Here is a 19,714-nt window from a genome sequence, read left to right as displayed (position 1 = left end):
CATCTATGGGGCAGAGCGGCTGTGAATGGGGTTGACAACTCCACAAAGGGGGACGTGCTCCCATCACTTCCATCACTTTATTGGTGCTAAGTTGGGGGGGAGGGGCGGTCATAATTGGGTAGGGGGCAGTAACAGCCCTGGACCCCCCCCCCCCACCTCCCACAGCCTCACAACTGGGGGGGGTCCCACCCCCAAAATAAGCTGTCCCCCTCCTCCCCCATCTGTGTGTTCGTGTGTCCCAAAGTGGGCAAAGCGTGGGGGGGGGGGAGGGAGGGGAGGAGAGAGCGCGTTGTGCCTCCCCCTGCATGGGGGCGATAACTGGGGATGGGGTCATGGGGAGGAGGGGGCAGGGTGCTCAAGCCTTCCCCTCCCCCCCCTTCTCCCCTTCCTCCCCGCTCTCTTTGGGGATTTCTTCATAGAGCGCTTCGGGGGCACTCCCCCCAGCGTGGCTGCGTCCCCCCCCCCTCCCCCCCCCCACCCTCGGCCGCCGCTTTGGCGTTGGGGACCCACAGCCCCGAATCGATGCAGCGCTGCATGTGGTACTTCGCCTCCTGCAATGACAACACGAGGGGTTATTTGGGGTGGGGGGGGGTTATTTGGGGTGTGTGGGGGGGGAGTTATTTGGGGGGAGAAGGGGGGCGCTCACGGTGGGGTCCATGCGGCTGATGGTGTCCTGCAGCATCTGCACGTCTTTGGTGTCGAAGCATTTCTGCAGCTCCTGGGGGGCAGAGAGGTGTGCATGTGGGGGGGTGGGCTTTGTAGGGCATGGGGGAGGTATGGGGAGGGGACAGGTGTAGGGCAGTCAATGGGGTCATAGCCAACAGCTCAAAACATGGGAAATCCCAAAAAATGAGAATTTGACCCCAAAATGACTTCCACACTCATGGGTGGAAGAGACTTGCAGATGTCAGTGGGGTCATGGCTAACGGCTCAACATGTGGGAAACCATCAAGAATAGGAATTTCTCCCCAAAGTGTCACACTCACGAGTGGGAGAGAGTTGTAGACCTCTACAGGGTCACGGCCAACGGCACAAGATTTGGGAAACACCAAGAAGTGGCATTTTTCTCCCCAGAACTGCCACACTCATGAACTGTAGGCATGGCCTACAAGACATGGTCATGGCCAACAACTCCAAATACAGGAAACGCCAAAAAGTGGGGATTTGACCCCAAAACTACCATACTCACAGGCAGGAGGGACTTATAGACACCAATAGGGTCATGGCCAACAGCTCAAAACACAGAAAACCATCAAAAAGGGGAATTTCTGCCCAAAAGTGCCACATTCACGAATTGTAGACCTCTACAAGGTCACGGCCAATGGTTCAAGATACAGGAAAGCCCGAAAAGTGGGGATTTCAGCCCAAAATTGCTGTACTCACGGGTGGGAGGGACTCGTAGACATCAACGGGGTCGAGGCCGCCGGGCCCCAGGCGCTTCTGCCGCTCCTCTTCCTCATACTCACGCACGGCCCTCTCGATGCGCGCCTTGGCGCGGCCGCGCACGCGCTCCTTGAAGGCCTCCAGCTCATCGTTGAAGCCCTCCATGTACTGCTGGTCGGCGGTCTGCAGGGCGGGGAGGGCTGGGTTTTGGGGGAAATCCCCAATTTTGGGGGTTTTGGGGGGGGTTTGGGAGGTTGGCCCACCTTGATTTTGGTGAAGAACTGGCGGAAGCACGCGCGAGGGTCCACCTTGAGGCTCTTGGCCAACTCCAGGATGAACTGCATGACGATGGTCTGGTGGGCGACCTGCTCCATCAGCGCATGCTTCTGTGGGGGGGTGAAGGGGATGGGGGTCAGGACCCTAAAGGGAGCCCCAAACGGAACCAAAACGGAGGCCAAAAGCAGCCCCAAAAGGGAGTGCCCCCCCCATGCCCCCAAGGAAAACCAAGAGGAGACCAAAATGAGCCACAAAGAACCTCAAAAGGAGCCCCAAGTGGAGACTCCCCCAGAACAACCCAAAAGGAGCCCCAAAATGGACCCCAAAGGGAACCCCAAAACAAGACCCCCAAAACCTCAAAAGAAGCCCCAAATGGAGAATCAAAAGGACCCCAAAGGGGCACTGTGGGGAGGAGGGGAGGGGTGTCCAGACCTCCTCCACCTCCAGGTCGATGCACCAGATGACCAGGTAATTAGCGGTCTCCTCGCAAACGAGGTGCGGGTTATCCGAGAGGTACTTCTGGCTGTTGTCCCAGCGCCGCAGCATGCCTGGGGGGGTTGGGGGGTCCACAATGAGACATCAGAGCCCAAAAACAAAGGACAGTCCCTAAAAGAGTACAGTTTCCCCCCAAAAAGAGCTCAGTCCCCAAAAGCGAACGGTCCCCGAAGAAAGAGATCAGATCCCAAAAGAGAACAATTCCACCCAAAAAAGAGAGTCCTAGTCCTCCAAAAAGAGGTAATCCTCAAAAAGAGAGATCAGGCCTAAAAAAAATTAAGAAATATTCCCTATAAAAAGAGTTCAGTCCCAAAAAGAGAGAACAGTTCCCCCAGTACAGTACAGTACAGTCCCCTAAAGAGCATAAATTCCACCCAAGAAAGGAGAGCAGTCCCCAAAATGAGTGGGGAAAAAGATGTGAGGAACACGACAGAGCCCCCACCCCCAGCCCACGGTGAGGAAATGTGTGGGGTAGGACCCACAGGTTGGGGGGTTGAGGGATGTGGGGCGGCCCCCCCTCTCACCAAAGTGCTTGATCTGCTTCTCGTAGCGCTCCACGAAGGTTTTGTGCTTCTGCTCCTTCTGCTCCTCCGTCTCCTCCTTCTCCTCCGCTTTCACATTGAAGACGCTCTGGGGGGGGGGGGAGGGACCGGGGGGACACAACGTGAACCCAATGGGGGGGAGGGGGGGAAACACTATGGGGGAGAGGGGGGTAACGCAATGGGGGAAGAGCCAACGTGACCCCAACAGGGGACAGTTAAACGGGGGAGGGGTGGGAAGGGGACACCCAATGGGGGAGGGGAGAACCCAACGGGGGGAGACCCATCGTGACCCCAACGCAGGGACCAATGGGGGGGGAGGGGGACCCAATGGGGGGAGGGGGACCCAACGGGGGGAGACCCACCCAATAGGAAAGATCCACTGCGACCCCCAGTGGAGCCCACCTTGCTGAAGCCGTCCTTGCTCAGCGTGTCGACGTTCCAGGGCATGTTCTTCTCCTTCTTGCGCAGCTCCTCCAGTTTGCTCTCCCAGTTCCTCTCCTCGTGGCGCAGCTGCTGCGCCTCCGCCTGCAGCCGCTCCCGTTCCCCCCGGACCCCCCCGGACCCCCCCCCGGGCTCTGCCACCTCCAGCTCTTTCAGTTTCCTCTGGCACTCGGCGAGTTTCCGCTTGCACTCCCTGCAGCCTTTGTCCAACTCCTCCTTTTCCTTCTGGAACTGCTCCATCCTCTCCACACGAGCCTGGAAGTTGGGGGGAGGGGGGGGTCATGTTTTTGGGGGCTCTGGGGGGGGGCTGGAGAGCAAGAAGCAAACTTCTTTCCCCTACCCCCTACCTCACCCGACCCCCCCCCCCCCCCCATTACACCCAGTAGGAGCAGTGCTGACACTGAGCAGGGATGGCTTTCCTGGGAAAAATGGGGGGGGGGGGGGAAGTTCAGCTGCCCACTGCTCCCAAGGTGGGGAGAGGACTCCAAAGTCTGCTCTGGGAGACCCTGAGTGTGGATTAACCCTGGGAACAGTGAGGTTTGTTAGGGTGAAGGGGAACTCATGGCCCCCCTGCTTTCATCCTGCCCCACACACAGCGAGAGGGGAGGGGGGACAGCCCAGGGGAGGGGTTGAGGACTCCCGTGGGGATGGGATAGGGACCCCCATGGAGACCCCCACAGGGACAGGATGGGGACCACTGTGAGAATGGGTTGGAGGACAGCACTGGGGAGGGGATGGGGACTCTCATAAGAATGGAGTGGGAACAGAATGGGGAGAAGACAGAGACAGGAGGGGGACAACTCTGGGGAACCACAAAGGCTGTGGGACGGGGATGGAAGGACACCCCCACGGGGGCACAACTGGGAATGGGGAACTCAATGGGGACAGCACAGAGGCAGCTCTGGGGGTGGGATACAGCCCTCAATGAGGATGAAATGGGGACAGAAAGGGGGAATGCGAAGGGATGACAGCCCTGGGGACCTCCGCGGGCGGGGAGGAGGCTGAAGACCCCCACCTCCACGGGGACCAACCCTGCGAAGGGAATGGGGACCTCCATGAGGACAGGGAGGGGAGGTGCGGACACGATTGGGGACTCCCATGAGGACGGGGCTAGGAAGCAGATGAGGAACCCCCACGAAATTGGGGGTTATACAGCCCCTTAGGGATGTGGGCATCGGTTACCACGGCAACGGGGACACTGCATCTTTACGGGACAACACGGGTTGGGGGAAGGGGGGGGCAAGGGGAAAAAGGGCAGCGGGGGGAGAGAGCGGCATCGCCATGGCAACGGGGAGGGGGTCGCGGTCGCCATGACAACGAGGCCTACGGGCAGAGCCGGGCCCCGGCGCAGGGCCCCGCCCCACCTGGTGCCGCCATCGGAAGAGGGAGGCGGTGTCGATGTTGGGGTGCGTCTCGTCCTCATCGTCCGACACCTCGATGTGGTCCCAGACGCTGTAATCCACCATGGCGGAGCCACACTCCTCCGGGCCGCCCCTCCCCCCCCCGCCCGTCCGCCGCTTCTGGAAACCTCCAGCGCACGGCGCGCCCACTTCCGGCCGCTACGTGAGACGCACTTCCTGTTGCGACGCGCGCGGGAGGGGGGGAGTTACGCATGCGCGCAATGAGGCGCGCAGTGAACGAAGGCGGGAGAAAGATGGCGGCGGATTTAAAGGGGCAGGAGTCGGAAAATTGGGTGCAGGGACGTGGGGGTGAAGGGATGCAGGAATATGGGATCGGAATGCGGGATATGGGTATGGGATATGGGGCATGGATGTGGGGTGTAGGTATGTAATAAAGGATATAAGATTTGGATACAGTGTATGGGTATTCGAGGCACGGATTTGGGATGTAGCACTGTGGGATATGAGTATGGGATATGGGGGGTGGAGATATGGGATATGGGGGATGGAGATATGGGATGTGGGGTATGGAGCTATGGGATGTGGACCATGAGTTATGGGGTATAAGTATGGGATATGAACAGGAGATACGAAGAGCATGGGATATGGAATACGGGATTTGGGATGTGGAGATATGGAATTTGGATATGAAGTATGGGGATACGGGATATGGAAATATGGGACACGGGAATATACATATGGGATTTGGGGTGGGGAATATGGGGATGAGACTTGTGGATATAGAATATGGGGGTGCAATATGAGATATGGGATAAGGACACATGATATGGGATGGTAGGATATGAAATATAGGGCACAGGGATAAAGGGGCGTGCAGTTATGGGACATAGGACCGTGCGGTGCCCCCCGAACCTACACCTCTCCCCACAGCCCCCCTTCCCCCGCTTCCCCCTCGGTGGGACACCACCATCGTGGGGGTGGGGACGGAGGACAGGGGGGTGTCACCTCCGTGGGGATGACCCCAATCCTTTGTGGGGTTGCCCATGGGGGTCTCTGCCCCATATTTCCATGCTCGGGGAAGGAATGGGAGTTGCGGGGGGTGGGGGGGGGCTAGGACTCATGGGGGGGAGGGGGGCAGAGGGTGGAGCTATGGGGCGGGGTTGAGGAGGGGTGGAGCGTGGCACCCGCAGCCCCGAGCATGCGCCGGACCCACCCGCAGCCCCGCACTGCCACTGGGACCCCCTCGGACCCCTTCTGCCCTATAGCATCCCAATAGCATCCCCATAGCAACCCTGTAGCATCCCATAGCAACCCTGTAGCATCCCCATAGCGATCCCCACAGAATCCCATAGCAACCTCCTTCACCCCATAGCGCCCCCTCCGCATCCCCCCACCCCCTTTTAACCCCCCTATTCCCACCCTTCCCCCACCAATGCCCCCAGGATCCCCCCACTAGCCCCCCCCCCCCCCCCACAAGGGAGGGCTGTGGGGGGGGAGCACAGCAGCAATGTGAGCGGACCCCCCCCCAACCTTCAGGTTGGGGAGCAGCGCTTTTTTCCTGGGGGGGAAGCACCCAGTCCACCCCTACCCCCTCCCCTCCCAGCACCCATAATGCCCAGTGACCCCCCCCCAAGCGCGATAGGAAGCCCATAGGAGTGGGTTTTATCTTCCTTGGGGGGGGGGGTGGGGAGGGGGAGGGGTTGAAGAAGAGGACTCCCCTCCACACACACACCTCTGGGGGGGTTGGGGGAGGGGGGGAGGAGGGGGGGAGGGTCGGTGTGCCCCCCCCCGTTCCCCCCCCCCGGAGCCGAAAAAAAAATGCCTCTGGTGGATTTCTTCTGCGAGACGTGTGCACAGCCCCGGCTGCTGGGATGGTGGGGGCAGGTAAGGAGGAGGGGGGGTGGGGGGGCAAAAATATGCCCCAACTCCCCCCCCAGAATCATCCCATCCACACAAGGACACCACCTCCCCCCCCCCCCCCCCCCCCATCGGTCAGAGCTGGGGGGTCGTGATGCTGTGTGATGCTCTTTGGGAATGGGGGGGCTCTTTAGGTGGGCACCAATATACACCCATAGGGACCCCCCCCCCCCCCTCATAAATCGTGCTGCTGTGCGATGGTTTTCGTGGGGGAGGTGAGGAGGGGGGGACGTTTTGAGGTGGGGGTGGCACTGATATAGCCCCATAAGGACCCCCCCACATACATCAACCCCCCCTCAAGTTTGGAGTTGTGATGGTGTGTGATATGGAGGGGGGGGCTGCAGTGTGTGGGGGTGTTTCCTCTGTGTGTGCCCCCCCCCCCCCCCCCCTAAAAAATAATCACCATATCATAATCTACTGGGACTGTCTCCCGGCCCAGGGAGGGGGTTAATTCTGCCACCGTCCCCCCCAGCTTCCCCCGCCGTAGAAAATATAATTATTAATAAGGATTAATAATAGTAATAATAATAACGACGATGAATTCCGTCCGGGATGGGGTGATCACTATGGAGACGGCGGTCACCATGGAGACGGGGCGGAGGGCTCTGATTGGCCGCGGAGGGGGGGGGGGGGGGAGGCGGGAGGAGGATGCCCACCCCCAAAAAATAAATGGAGATAGGGGGGGCAATAAATAGAGGAGGGGCGATGCCCTCCATATCTCCCCCCCACCCTCAAAATGGTGACCCTATGGGAGAAGGGGGGGTCTGTGGGTTTCGGTTCAGTGTGTGTGTGGGGGGGGGCACACACTGAGCTCTGTGCTACCCCCCCCACCATCCCCCCACAAGTACTGCAATGGGATGAGTCACTGCGGGGGGAGGGGGGGGGAACATCCGGGTCCGGTGAAGGACACTGCGTGGGGACATCGGGGGCGGGGGGGGGCGATACACGGACCCCCAACTCATCCCTGTCCTGTGAACCCCCGCCTCGTTTCTGCCCCCACCCCCCACCCTGTGATCACCCCACAACCCCCCCATAACCCCCCATAACCCTTTCATCCCCCCCCCCCCGACCACGCTGCTCCCTCCCACAACCCCAAACCCCATAACCCCCCCCAAAACCCCCCATCGTCCCATCCCATTCTTCCCCCTCCACCTCATAACCTCATAACCTCCGACTCCACATCCCCCCCCCATCGCATGACCCCAACCCCCCCCCCGACCCTATAACGCCCCCCCCCAATCGGATGACCCCATAACCCCATACTTCTGCCCCCTCCCCGCAGTTGAAGCGCGCGCTCTCGCGAGAACTGACGCAGCTCTCGGAGCGGAGCCGCTCCGGCGCTCACGTGACCTCCTTCATCACCGCCGCCTTCCTGGGTGAGCCCACCCCCCCCACCCTTTGCACACCAACCCCTTGCACGTTCACGCTCTTGCACGCCCGCCGTTGCACGCCCACCGTTGCACACTCAGCCCATCGCACACCACCCACCGCTGCACATGCCCCTTGCACTACCCCCCAGTTTGCACACCACTGCACACCCACTTGCACACCCACTGCACACCCAGCCTCTTGCACGCCCCTTACACACTCACCCCCGTTGCGTGCAACCCTCGCACACCCATTTGCACACCCACCGTTTGCATCCTCCTTACACACTCATCCCCACTGCACGCCCCCCCTTTGCACGCCCAGCCCGCTTTGCACACCTATTTGCACACCCAACCCCATTTTGCACGCCCACCCCTTCACACCCACCTTGCACACACTCCCCCTCTTTTGCACACCCCTCTATAACTCTCTCCCCCCCCTTCCCCCCCCCAGACCCACAGTCGGAGGTGGATCTCCCCCCTCCCCCACCCCCGAAGGAACCGGAGCCGCCGCCCCACAGCGGTGGGGGGGGGCAGGGGGGGCACCCCCTCCCCCCCCCCCCCGCCGACCCCATCCCCCGCTTCGGAGTCAGCACTGAGCAGGAGGAGCTGCTGGCAGAGGGTGGGGGGGGGGGGGGGTCCTGTACAGGTTTCGGGGGGGAGGGGCATCACATTTTTGGTGCGCCCCCCCAGGAGTTGTGGAGCCTCAGTCAATGGTGGGAGGTACAGTTTGGGGGGGAGGGGGCTATGGGATGGGGGGTGGGGCACCACATGAGAGCAAAGGTCTTTTTTGGGGCTCCCCCCCCCCCCCCCAGGAATGTAAAGCTTCAATTGGGTGGGGGGGGTCTACAGGTAGGGGGGGGTATGGGGGACGGCACCATGCTGTGCCCCCCCAGGAGCTGCAAAATCTCAAGGAATTGGGTGGGGTGGGGTATGGGGGCTACAGGTGGGGGGGGTACTATGAGGGGGGGCACCAAAAATCGATCCCCCCCCCCCGCACCCCCCCAGGAGCTGCGCAGCCTCAACGAGTGGGGGCTGAACATCTTCCGCGTGGCGCAGTACTCCCACAACCGCTCCCTGAGCTGCATCATCTACAGCGTCTTCCAGGTCGGGGGGGGGGGGGGAGGGGGGGACACGACGGTACCCCCCCCCCCCCCAAAAAATCCATCCCATAGACCACCGTAAAAATCCTATAAACTCCTATACAACCCCAAAGAAACCGCATACAAATCCCATAACCCCCCCCCGTTCAACCTCCTAAACCCCTCATGGCCCCCAGAACCCCACGTAACTCCCCATAGGACCCCATTAACCCCCCCATAAACCCCCATAGAACCCAATAGAACCCCATCAAACCCCACAACCCGCCCCCAGAACCCATTAACCCCCCATAACCCCCCATAAACCCCCATAGGTCCCAACAGAACCCCATCAAACCCCACAACCCGCCCCCAGAACCCCATTAGCACCCCATAATCCCCCAAAAACCCCACAACCTGCCCCCAGAACCCCATTAACACCCCATAACCCCCCATAAACCCCACAACCTGCCCCCAGAACCCCATTAACACCCCATAACCCCCCATAAACCCCACAACCTGCCCCCAGAACCCCATTAACCCCCCATAAACCCCCCATAAACCCCACAACCTGCCCCCAGAACCCCATTAACCCCCCATAAACCCCCATAGATCCCAACAGAACCCCATCAAACCCCACAACCTGCCCCAGAACCCCATTAACACCCCATAACCCCCCATAAACCCCACAACCTGCCCCCAGAACCCCATTAACCCCCCATAAACCCCCCATAAACCCCACAACCCGCCCCCAGAACCCCATTAACCCCCCATAAACCCCCATAGATCCCAACAGAACCCCATCAAACCCCACAACCCGCCCCCAGAACCCCATTAACCCCCCATAACCCCCCATAAACCCCTCATAAACCCCACAACCTGCCCCCAGAACCCCATTAACCCCCCATAAACCCCCATAGATCCCAACAGAACCCCATCAAACCCCACAACCCGCCCCAGAACCCCATTAACCCCCCATAACCCCCCATAAACCCCACAACCTGCCCCCAGAAGCCCATTAACCCCCCATAAACCCCCCATAAATCCCCATAGCTGCCCATTAACCCCCCATAACCCCCCATAAACCCCCATAGGTCCCAACAGAACCCCATTAAACCCCACAACCCCCCCCCAGAACCCCATTAACCCCCCATAACCCCCCATAAACCCCCCATAAACCCCACAACCTGCCCCCAGAACCCCATTAACCCCCCATAACCCCCCATAAACCCCCATAGGTCCCAACAGAACCCCATCAAACCCCACAACCCGCCCCCAGAACCCCATTAACCCCCCATAACCCCCCATTAACCCCCCATAAACCCCCCAACCCGCCCCCAGAACCCCATTAAGCCCCCCCCTTCCCCCCCCCGTAGGAGCGTGGGCTGCCGCGGCGCTTTGGGATCCCGCTGCCGGTGCTGCTGCGCTTCTCGCGGGCGCTGGAGGAGCGCTACCGCCGCGACGTGGCGTACCACTGCAGCCTGCACGCCGCCGACGTCCTGCACGCCGCGCACGTCCTGCTGCGCTGCAACGCCCTGCGCGTGGGTCGCCGGGGGTCACGGGGTCACTAGGGGTCATGGGGTCAAAGGGTCACCGGGGGTCATGGGGTCACTGGGGGTTATGGGGGTTACGGGCTCATGGGGGTCACAGGGTCATTGGGGTCACGGGGACATTGGGGGTCATGGGGTCAAAGGGTCACTGGGGGTCATGGAGGTCACTGGGGTCACGGGCTCATGGGGGTCACAGGGTCATTGGGGTCATGGGGGTCACAGGGTCATGAGGTCACTGGGGTTTGTGGGGGTCAATGTTTCATGGGTTCATTGGGGCTTATGGGATCTTGGGGTCACTGGGGCTCACAGCGTCATGGGGGTCTCAGGGTCATGGGGTCACTGGGGCTCATGGAGGTCACAGTGTCATGGAGAGGTCACTGAGGTCATGGGATCACCGGGACTCATGGGGTCATGCGGGTCACAGGGTCACTGGGGGGGGGGCATGGGGTTGCAGGGGTCACAGGCTCATGGGGATGGTGGGGGTCATGGGGGTCACTTGGGGGTCATGGGGGGGTCACGGGGTCCCTCTAAGGGTGGTGCTCCCACACTGTTTGTGGTCTCCAATTACCGGGCTCGCTAATTACCCCCCCCCCCCCCTGCCCAGGCCGCGTTCTCGGAGCTGGAGGTGTTGGCCGCGCTCTTCGCCGCCGCCATCCACGACGTGGACCACCCCGGGGTCACCAATCAGTTCCTCATCAGCACCAGTCAGTGCTGCGCGGTGCAGTGCGGTGCAGTGCGGTGTGCAATGCAGTGCAGTGCGGTGTGCAATGTAATGCAGTGCGGTGTGCAATGTAATGCAGTGCGGTGTGCAGTGTAATGCAGTGCGGTGCAGTGCGGTGTGCAGTGTAATGCAGTGCGGTGTGCAGTGTAATGCAGTGCTGTGTGCAGTGCTGTGTGCAGTGTAATGCAGTGCTGTGTGCAGTGCGGTGTGCAATGTAATGCAGTGCGGTGTGCAATGTAATGCAGTGCTGTGTGCAATGTAATGCAGTGCGGTGTGCAATGTAATGCAGTGCTGTGTGCAATGTAATGCAGTGCGGTGTGCAATGTAATGCAGTGCGGTGTGCAGTGTAATGCAGTGCGGTGTGCAATGTAATGCACTGCTGTGTGCAATGTAATGCAGTGCGGTGTGCAGTGCTGTGTGCAATGCAATGCAGTGCTGTGTGCAATGTAATGCAGTGCTGTGTGCAATGTAATGCAGTGCGGTGTGCAGTGTAATGCAGTGCTGTGTGCAGTGCAGTGCAGTGTGCAGTGCAGTGTGCAGTGCAGTGTGCCGTGCTGTGTGCAGAGCTGCGTGCAGAGCTGTGTGCAGTGCTGTGTGCAGTGCTGTGTGCAGAGCTGTGTGCAGTGCTGTGTGCAGTGCTGTGTGCAGTGCAGTGTGCAGTGCTGTGTGCAGTGCTGTGTGCATTGCAGTGTGCAGTGCTGTGTGCAGTGCAGTGTGCAGTGCTGTGTGCAGTGCAGTGTGCAGTGCAGTGCTGTGTGCAGTGCTGTGTGCAGTGCAGTGCAGTGTGCAGTGCTGTGTGCAGAGCTGTGTGCAGTGCAGTGTGCAGTGCAGTGTGCAGTGCTGTGTGCAGTGCTGTGTGCATTGCAGTGTGCAGTGCTGTGTGCAGTGCTGTGTGCAGTGCAGTGCTGTGTGCAGTGCTGTGTGCAGTGCAGTGTGCAGTGCAGTGCAGTGCAGTGTGCAGTGCTGTGTGCAGTGCTGTGTGCAGTGCAGTGTGCAGTGCTGTGTGCAGTGCTGTGTGCAGTGCAGTGCTGTGTGCAGTGCAGTGTGCAGTGCTGTGTGCAGTGCTGTGTGCAGTGCAGTGTGCAGTGCTGTGTGCAGTGCTGTGTGCAGTGCTGTGTGCAGTGCAGTGCTGTGTGCAGTGCAGTGTGCAGTGCTGTGTGCAGTGCTGTGTGCAGTGCTGTGTGCAGTGCTGTGTGCAGTGCAATGCAGTGCTGTGTGCAGTGCAGTGTGCAGTGCAGTGCTGTGTGCAGTGCAGAGCTGTGTGCAGTGCAGTGTGCAGTGCAGTGTGCAGTGCTGTGTGCAGTGCTGTGTGCAGTGCAGTGTGCAGTGCTGTGTGCAGTGCTGTGTGCAGTGCTGTGTGCAGTGCAGTGCTGTGTGCAGTGCAGTGTGCAGTGCTGTGTGCAGTGCTGTGTGCAGTGCTGTGTGCAGTGCTGTGTGCAGTGCAATGCAGTGCTGTGTGCAGTGCAGTGTGCAGTGCAGTGCTGTGTGCAGTGCAGAGCTGTGTGCAGTGCAGTGTGCAGTGCAGTGTGCAGTGCTGTGTGCAGTGCTGTGTGCAGTGCTGTGTGCAGTGCTGTGTGCAGTGCAGTGCTGTGTGCAGTGCTGTGTGCAGTGCTGTGTGCAGTGCAGTGCTGTGTGCAGTGCTGTGTGCAGTGCTGTGTGCAGTGCATTGCAGTGTGCAGTGCTGTGTGCAGTGCTGTGTGCAGTGCTGTGTGCAGTGTAATGCAGTGCGGTGTGCAATGTAATGCAGTGCTGTGTGCAATGTAATGCAGTGCTGTGTGCAATGTAATGCAGTGCGGTGTGCAATGTAATGCAGTGCGGTGTGCAATGTAATGCAGTGCGGTGTGCAGTGTAATGCAGAGCTGTGTGCAGTGCTGTGTGCAGTGCTGTGTGCAGTGCAGTGCAGTGTGCAGTGCTGTGTGCAGTGCAGTGTGCAGTGCTGTGTGCAGTGCAGTGCAGTGTGCAGTGCTGTGTGCAGTGCAGTGCTGTGTGCAGTGCTGTGTGCAGTGCAGTGTGCAGTGCTGTGTGCAGTGCAGTGTGCAGTGTGCAGTGCTGTGTGCAGTGCAGTGTGCAGTGCTGTGTGCAGTGCAGTGTGCAGTGTGCAGTGCTGTGTGCAGTGCTGTGTGCAGTGCAGTGCTGTGTGCAGTGCAGTGCTGTGTGCAGTGCTGTGTGCAGTGCAGTGCTGTGTGCAGTGCTGTGTGCAGTGCAGTGTGCAGTGCTGTGTGCAGTGCAGTGTGCAGTGCTGTGTGCAGTGCAGTGCTGTGTGCAGTGCAGTGTGCAGAGCTGTGTGCAGTGCTGTGTGCAGTTGCAGTGCTGTGTGCAGTGCTGTGTGCAGTGCAGTGTGCAGTGCAGTGCTGTGTGCAGTGCAGTGTGCAGTGCAGTGCTGTGTGCAGTGCAGAGCTGTGTGCAGAGCTGTGTGCAGTGCTGTGTGCAGTGCAGTGTGCAGTGCAGTGCTGTGTGCAGTGCTGTGTGCAGAGCTGTGTGCAGTGCTGTGTGCAGTGCTGTGTGCAGTGCTGTGTGCAGTGCTGTGTGCAGTGCAGTGCTGTGTGCAGTGCAGTGTGCAGTGCTGTGTGCAGTGCTGTGTGCAGTGCTGTGTGCAGTGCAATGCAGTGCTGTGTGCAGTGCAGTGTGCAGTGCAGTGCTGTGTGCAGTGCAGTGTGCAGTGCTGTGTGCAGTGCTGTGTGCAGTGCAGTGTGCAGTGCTGTGTGCAGTGCTGTGTGCAGTGCTGTGTGCAGTGCAGTGCTGTGTGCAGTGCAGTGTGCAGTGCTGTGTGCAGTGCTGTGTGCAGTGCTGTGTGCAGTGCAATGCAGTGCTGTGTGCAGTGCAGTGTGCAGTGCAGTGCTGTGTGCAGTGCAGAGCTGTGTGCAGTGCAGTGTGCAGTGCAGTGTGCAGTGCTGTGTGCAGTGCTGTGTGCAGTGCTGTGTGCAGTGCTGTGTGCAGTGCAATGCAGTGCTGTGTGCAGTGCTGTGTGCAGTGCAGTGCAGTGCAGTGTGCAGTGCTGTGTGCAGTGCTGTGTGCAGTGCTGTGTGCAGTGCTGTGTGCAGTGCTGTGTGCAGTGCAGTGCTGTGTGCAGTGCTGTGTGCAGTGCTGTGTGCAGTGCAGTGCTGTGTGCAGTGCTGTGTGCAGTGCTGTGTGCAGTGCATTGCAGTGTGCAGTGCTGTGTGCAGTGCTGTGTGCAGTGTAATGCAGTGCGGTGTGCAATGTAATGCAGTGTGGTGTGCAATGTAATGCAGTGCTGTGTGCAGTGTAATGCAGTGCTGTGTGCAATGTAATGCAGTGCTGTGTGCAGTGTAATGCAGTGCTGTGTGCAATGTAATGCAGTGCGGTGTGCAATGTAATGCAGTGCTGTGTGCAATGTAATGCAGTGCGGTGTGCAATGTAATGCAGTGCTGTGTGCAGTGTAATGCAGTGCTGTGTGCAATGTAATGCAGTGCTGTGTGCAGTGTAATGCAGTGCTGTGTGCAATGTAATGCAGTGCGGTGTGCAATGTAATGCAGTGCGGTGCAGTGCGGTGTGCAATGTAATGCAGTGCGGTGTGCAATGTAATTGCAGTGCGGTGTGCAGTGTAATGCAGAGCTGTGTGCAGTGCTGTGTGCAGTGCTGTGTGCAGTGCAGTGCAGTGTGCAGTGCTGTGTGCAGTGCAGTGTGCAGTGCTGTGTGCAGTGCAGTGCAGTGTGCAGTGCTGTGTGCAGTGCAGTGCTGTGTGCAGTGCTGTGTGCAGTGCAGTGCTGTGTGCAGTGCTGTGTGCAGTGCAGTGTGCAGTGCTGTGTGCAGTGCAGTGTGCAGTGTGCAGTGCTGTGTGCAGTGCAGTGTGCAGTGCTGTGTGCAGTGCAGTGTGCAGTGTGCAGTGCTGTGTGCAGTGCTGTGTGCAGTGCAGTGCTGTGTGCAGTGCAGTGCTGTGTGCAGTGCTGTGTGCAGTGCAGTGCTGTGTGCAGTGCAGTGCTGTGTGCAGTGTGCAGTGCTGTGTGCAGTGCTGTGTGCAGTGCAGTGTGCAGTGCTGTGTGCAGTGCAGTGCTGTGTGCAGTGCTGTGTGCAGTGCAGTGCTGTGTGCAGTGCAGTGTGCAGAGCTGTGTGCAGTGCTGTGTGCAGTGCAGTGCTGTGTGCAGTGCTGTGTGCAGTGCAGTGTGCAGTGCAGTGCTGTGTGCAGTGCAGTGTGCAGTGCAGTGCTGTGTGCAGTGCAGAGCTGTGTGCAGTGCTGTGTGCAGTGCTGTGTGCAGTGCAGTGTGCAGTGCAGTGCTGTGTGCAGTGCAGTGTGCAGTGCAGTGCTGTGTGCAGTGCAGTGCTGTGTGCAGTGCTGTGTGCAGTGCTGTGTGCAGTGCAGTGTGCAGTGCAGTGCTGTGTGCAGTGCAGTGCAGTGTGCAGTGCTGTGTGCAGTGCTGTGTGCAGTGCAGTGCAGTGTGCAGTGCTGTGCAGTGCTGTGTGCAGTGCTGTGTGCAGTGCAGTGTGCAGTGCTGTGTGCAGTGCTGTGTGCAGGCTGTGGCAGTGCTGGTGCAGTGCAGTGTGCAGTGCTTGCAGTGCTGTGTGCAGTGCTGTGTGCAGGATGCAGTGCTGTGTGCAGTGCTGTGTGCAGTGCTGTGGCAGTGCAGTGCAGTGTGCAGTGCTGTGTGCAGTGCTGTGTGCAGTGCAGTGTGCAGTGCAGGCTGTGTGCAGTGCTGTGTGCAGTGCAGTGTGCAGGCTTTGAGGCTGTTGCAGGGGCAGTGCTGTGTGCAGTGCAGTGCTGTGTGCAGTGCTGTGTGCAGTGCAGTGTGCAGTGCAGTGTGCAGTGCTGTGTGCAGTGCAATGCAGTGCTGTGTGCAGCGCTTGCGCACACGCGCCGCACACACCCCTGGCGCACACAACCGCACACAGTCCTTGCCCCCACACTTCGCACACCCCCCCCTTGCACGCTCGTGTCCCCGCAGACTCGGCGCTGGCGCGGCTGTACGAGGCGCAGTCGGTGCTGGAGCAGCACCACGTGGCCGTGGGCTTCCGGCTGCTGCGCGAGGACGGCTGCGACATCTTCCAGAACCTCAGCGCCGCTCAGCGCCGCCGCCTCCGCGCCATCGTCACCGATGTGGTGCGCCCCACACCGCCCCACACCGCCCCATAACTGCCCCACACCGCCCCGTAACTGCCCCACGCCGCCCCACACTGCCCCATAACTGCCCCACACCGCCCCTAACTGCCCCACACCGCCCCACACCGCCCCCATAACTGCCCCACACCGCCCCATAACTGCCCCACACTGCCCCACGCCGCCCCACACTGCCCCATGCCCCACGCCGCCCCACACTGCCCCATAACTGCCCCACACCGCCCCATAACTGCCCCACACCGCCCCATAACTGCCCCACACCACCCCATAACTGCCCCACACTGCCCCATAACTGCCTCACAACCACCCCACACCACCCCATAGACACACTGTCTCAGAACTACCCCACAGACAGACTCCCCCATGACCACACTGCCCCATAGCCACACCACCCCGTAGGCACATTGCCCCACAACTGCCCCATAGATACAACACCCCACAACTGCCCTATAACCACACCGCCCCATAGCCCCGCAGCGCCCCAGAACCACCCCATAGCCACACCGTCCCATAACAACCCCAGGACCACCCTACAGGAGCTGCAGCGTCCCATTGAGTCCCCAGTGGGTCCCCATGGGGGCAGGGGGGAATGGGGGCCCCCTGGTGTCCCCCCAGCGCTGTTTCCCGACGCGGCCCTGTCCCCTTTCCCCCACGTCCCCCCCCCCGTGTCCCCCCCAGGTCCTGGCCACGGACATGGCCAAGCACGCGGCGCTGCTCAGTGACCTCAGGGCCGTGGTGGATTCCCGGCAGCGGAGCAGCACCGGAGCTCTGCAGCTCAACAGCGACAGCGCCCGCATCCAGGTGGGGGGGGGACCCATAGGGACACTGGGGGGGCACGTCGGGACCCATAGGGATGCAGGGGGGGTCACAGTGGGACCCATAAGGAAGCGGTGGGGTCACAGTGACCCGTAGGGATGCAGCAGGACCCATAGGGATGCAGGGGGGTCACAGTGGGACCCATAGGGATGCAGTGGGACCCATAGGGGCACAGTGGGACCCATAAGGAAGCGGTGGGGTCACAGTGACCCGTAGGGATGCAGCAGGACCCATAGGGATGCAGGGGGGTCACAGTGGGACCCATAGGGATGTAGTGGGACCCATAGGGGCACAGTGGGACCCACAGGGATGCAGCAGGACCCATAGGGACCCATAAGGAAACAGTGGGACCCATAGGGACCCGTAAGGACATAGTGGGGTCCCAGTGGGACTCAAAGGGACGTAGTGGGATCCATAGGGACCCATAAGGATGCAGTGGGGTCCCAGTGGGACCCACAGGGACCCATAGGGACGCAGTGAGACCCACAGGGGCGCAGTGGGGTCCCAGTGGGACCCATAGGGACACAGGGGGGGTCCCAGTGGGACCCAAAGGGACGCAGTGGGACCCATAGGGACACAGTGGGACCCATAGGGACGCAGTGGGGGTCCCAGTGGGACCCATAGGGACACAGGGGGGGTCCCAGTGGGACCCATAGGGACGCAGTGGGACCCACAGGGACCCCCGGGCCCCCCGCGTCGCCCCACAGGTGCTGCGCGCCGTGGTGCACTGCGCTGACCTCAGTAACCCCACGAGGGCGCTGGAGCTGTACCGCCAATGGTCCGCGCGGATCATGGAGGAGTTCTTCGTGCAGGGGGACCGAGAGCGCATGCGCGGCATGGCCGTGAGCGCCATGTGCGACCGGCACTGCGCCTCTGAGGACCGCGCGCAGGTGGGGGAGGGGCGGGGGGAGTGGGGGGGGCCGGGGGGCGGGAGGGAAGAGTGGGGATGGGGGAGTGGGGAGGATATGGGGGCATAGGGGGCGCGGGAGGGACGTGGGGGGAAGAGGGGGGATGGGGGAACGTGGGGGGTTATAGGGGTGTTAGGGGGATGGGGGGCGTGGGGGGGGTGTGGGGGGATATGAGGGGTGGGCAAATATGGGGGGGAATGTGGGGACATAGGGAGGTGGGGGGGGTATGGGGGGTCGGGGGGGGATGGGGAGGTGGGGGGGTGGGGGTATTTGGGGGGGAGATGAGAGTGTAGGGAGTGGGGGGGGGGCGGGGGACATGGGGGGATATGGGGACGTGAGAGACTGGGGGGGTCATGGTGGGGGTTATGGGGACACTGGGGATCATGGGGACATGGGATCATGGGGGGGAGGGGGCAGTGCCCCCCTCTGTCACGGTGCTGTGGTCCGCAAAGCGTCAGAGGTGACCCCTTGACCCCTTGACCTTTGACCCCTAGGTGTGCTTCATCGAGGAGGTGGTGCAGCCGCTGTGGGAGACGTGGGCGGCGTTGGTGCGCCCGGAAGCGCAGGAAATGCTGCGGGCGCTGCACAGCAATCACCAATGGTACCGGCAGCGCATCCCCCCCCCCCCCCCCAGGACCCCCCCCCACCCCGAGGGAGCAGCGTTGAGCTGAGCTGAGTGTCACCTGAAGGTGATGACCCTCCCCCCCCTCCCCCCCCCCCTCCAGAACGGCACCCCTCTCTTTATGGGGTTTCTATGGGGGGAGGAGGAGTTGGTGACCCCCATCCTGGGTTATGGGGTCGCTGTGGGGGGAGGGAATGGTTTTACCCCCTCCCCCCCCACCCAATGACACCATCCCCCCACGTTATAGGGTTTCTATGGGGGGAGGAATGGTCACCCCCTCCCCCCCCCCACTGATACCACCCCTTCCTTATGGGGTTTCTATGGGGGGGAGGGGCAGTGGTGACCCCCCCACACACACATGCTATGGGGTGACTATATGGAATGGGGTGGTGTGTTCCCCCCCCCCAGCAGAACTCAGATTGTATTTTATTATTTTATTTTTGGAGGGGGGAGGCCCACAAAAAAGTGACAAAAAGTGCCCCTTCCCCTCCTCCGGGGGGGGCAGGAAATGGTACATAACCTCCCCCTCCCAATCCATCACCCAAAAGCCATTTATCTGAGAGTAATAGGGGCGGGGGTTGGCCGTAGTTTGGGGTGTTCCCCCCCCATTTCTCTTTGTGCCCCTCCCCCAAAGTCTTCCGCTGACTCCTTTTGCACAGGGATCCATGCAGAGGGGGGGGGGGAGGTGATGAGGGTGGGGGCAGCCCCCCAAGGAGATGAAGCAATAACAAAGTGCTCCCTTCCCACCCCCCCCCCCCCCCTGTATCTCAAGGGGGGGGGAACCTGTAGGGGCGAGCACCCTCATGCAGATATATTGGGAGGGGGGCAGGGGGGGCACCATTACTGTAGCATTGAGGCTGTGTCACCCCCTACATCCCTATATATTATTTTTCTTTTTGGGGGGGGGGGGGGGGCACAGCCAGGGCCGGGCTGAGTGCAATGGTCCTGGGAAGTGGGGGGGAGAGAGGGTGTGCAGACCCCCCCCTCCCAGACCCAGATTCTTTTGGGGGGGGGTGGGGGGGGTTGTAGAGCTTTTATTTTTGTATGTGGGCGGTGCTGTATAGACTGTGAATAACCCCGACCTCGGGGGGGGGGGAGGAGGATGAGAAACCCCCCCCTCAGGTAACCTCTCCCCCCAACCCCGGGGGTCTCCTTCCCTTTCTCT

At 60.8% G+C, this 19,714-nt stretch overlaps 2 protein-coding genes across 2 annotated transcripts; one reads left to right on the top strand and one right to left on the bottom strand.

Moving 5' to 3' along the window:
- Window positions 1-355: 355 nt before the first annotated feature.
- On the bottom strand, window positions 356-18,636 carry CDC37 (cell division cycle 37, HSP90 cochaperone). The gene is given in 10 exon segments (XM_065735657.1): window positions 356-478; window positions 480-551; window positions 647-718; window positions 1,384-1,566; window positions 1,647-1,769; window positions 2,092-2,207; window positions 2,679-2,784; window positions 3,099-3,392; window positions 4,502-4,615; window positions 18,625-18,636. Coding segments are annotated over 9 exon segments (1,191 nt in total). The 5' UTR covers window positions 4,604-4,615; window positions 18,625-18,636.
- LOC136048176 (3',5'-cyclic-AMP phosphodiesterase 4A-like) lies at window positions 6,298-18,598 on the top strand. Its single transcript, XM_065735660.1, has 10 exons — window positions 6,298-6,382; window positions 7,698-7,791; window positions 8,237-8,404; window positions 8,792-8,889; window positions 10,238-10,402; window positions 11,016-11,115; window positions 16,031-16,185; window positions 16,882-17,004; window positions 17,727-17,909; window positions 18,422-18,598. The coding sequence occupies exons 1-10, from the start codon at window positions 6,317-6,319 to the stop codon at window positions 18,596-18,598; spliced, it is 1,329 nt and encodes a 442-aa protein (XP_065591732.1). The 5' UTR covers window positions 6,298-6,316.
- Window positions 18,637-19,714: the final 1,078 nt, after the last annotated feature.

This window comes from Cyrtonyx montezumae, unplaced genomic scaffold (genome assembly GCF_038088225.1).
Source record: "Cyrtonyx montezumae isolate F1298 unplaced genomic scaffold, pur_monq_1.0 scaffold_194, whole genome shotgun sequence".
NCBI lineage: Eukaryota > Metazoa > Chordata > Aves > Galliformes > Odontophoridae > Cyrtonyx > Cyrtonyx montezumae.
Note: the sequence above shows the minus strand (reverse complement) of the source record. Positions and strands in the feature narration are given on the sequence as shown.

Coding starts and splice junctions, on each gene's coding strand:
- LOC136048176 (XM_065735660.1), top strand. CDS start 6,317: ATGCCTCTGGTGGATTTCTTCTGCGAGACGTGTGCACAGCCCCGGCTG. Junction 6,383..7,697: donor TGCTGGGATGGTGGGGGCAG/GTAAGGAGGAGG, acceptor CCCTCCCCGCAG/TTGAAGCGCGCGCTCTCGCG. Junction 8,890..10,237: donor TCATCTACAGCGTCTTCCAG/GTCGGGGGGGGG, acceptor CCCCCCCCGTAG/GAGCGTGGGCTGCCGCGGCG.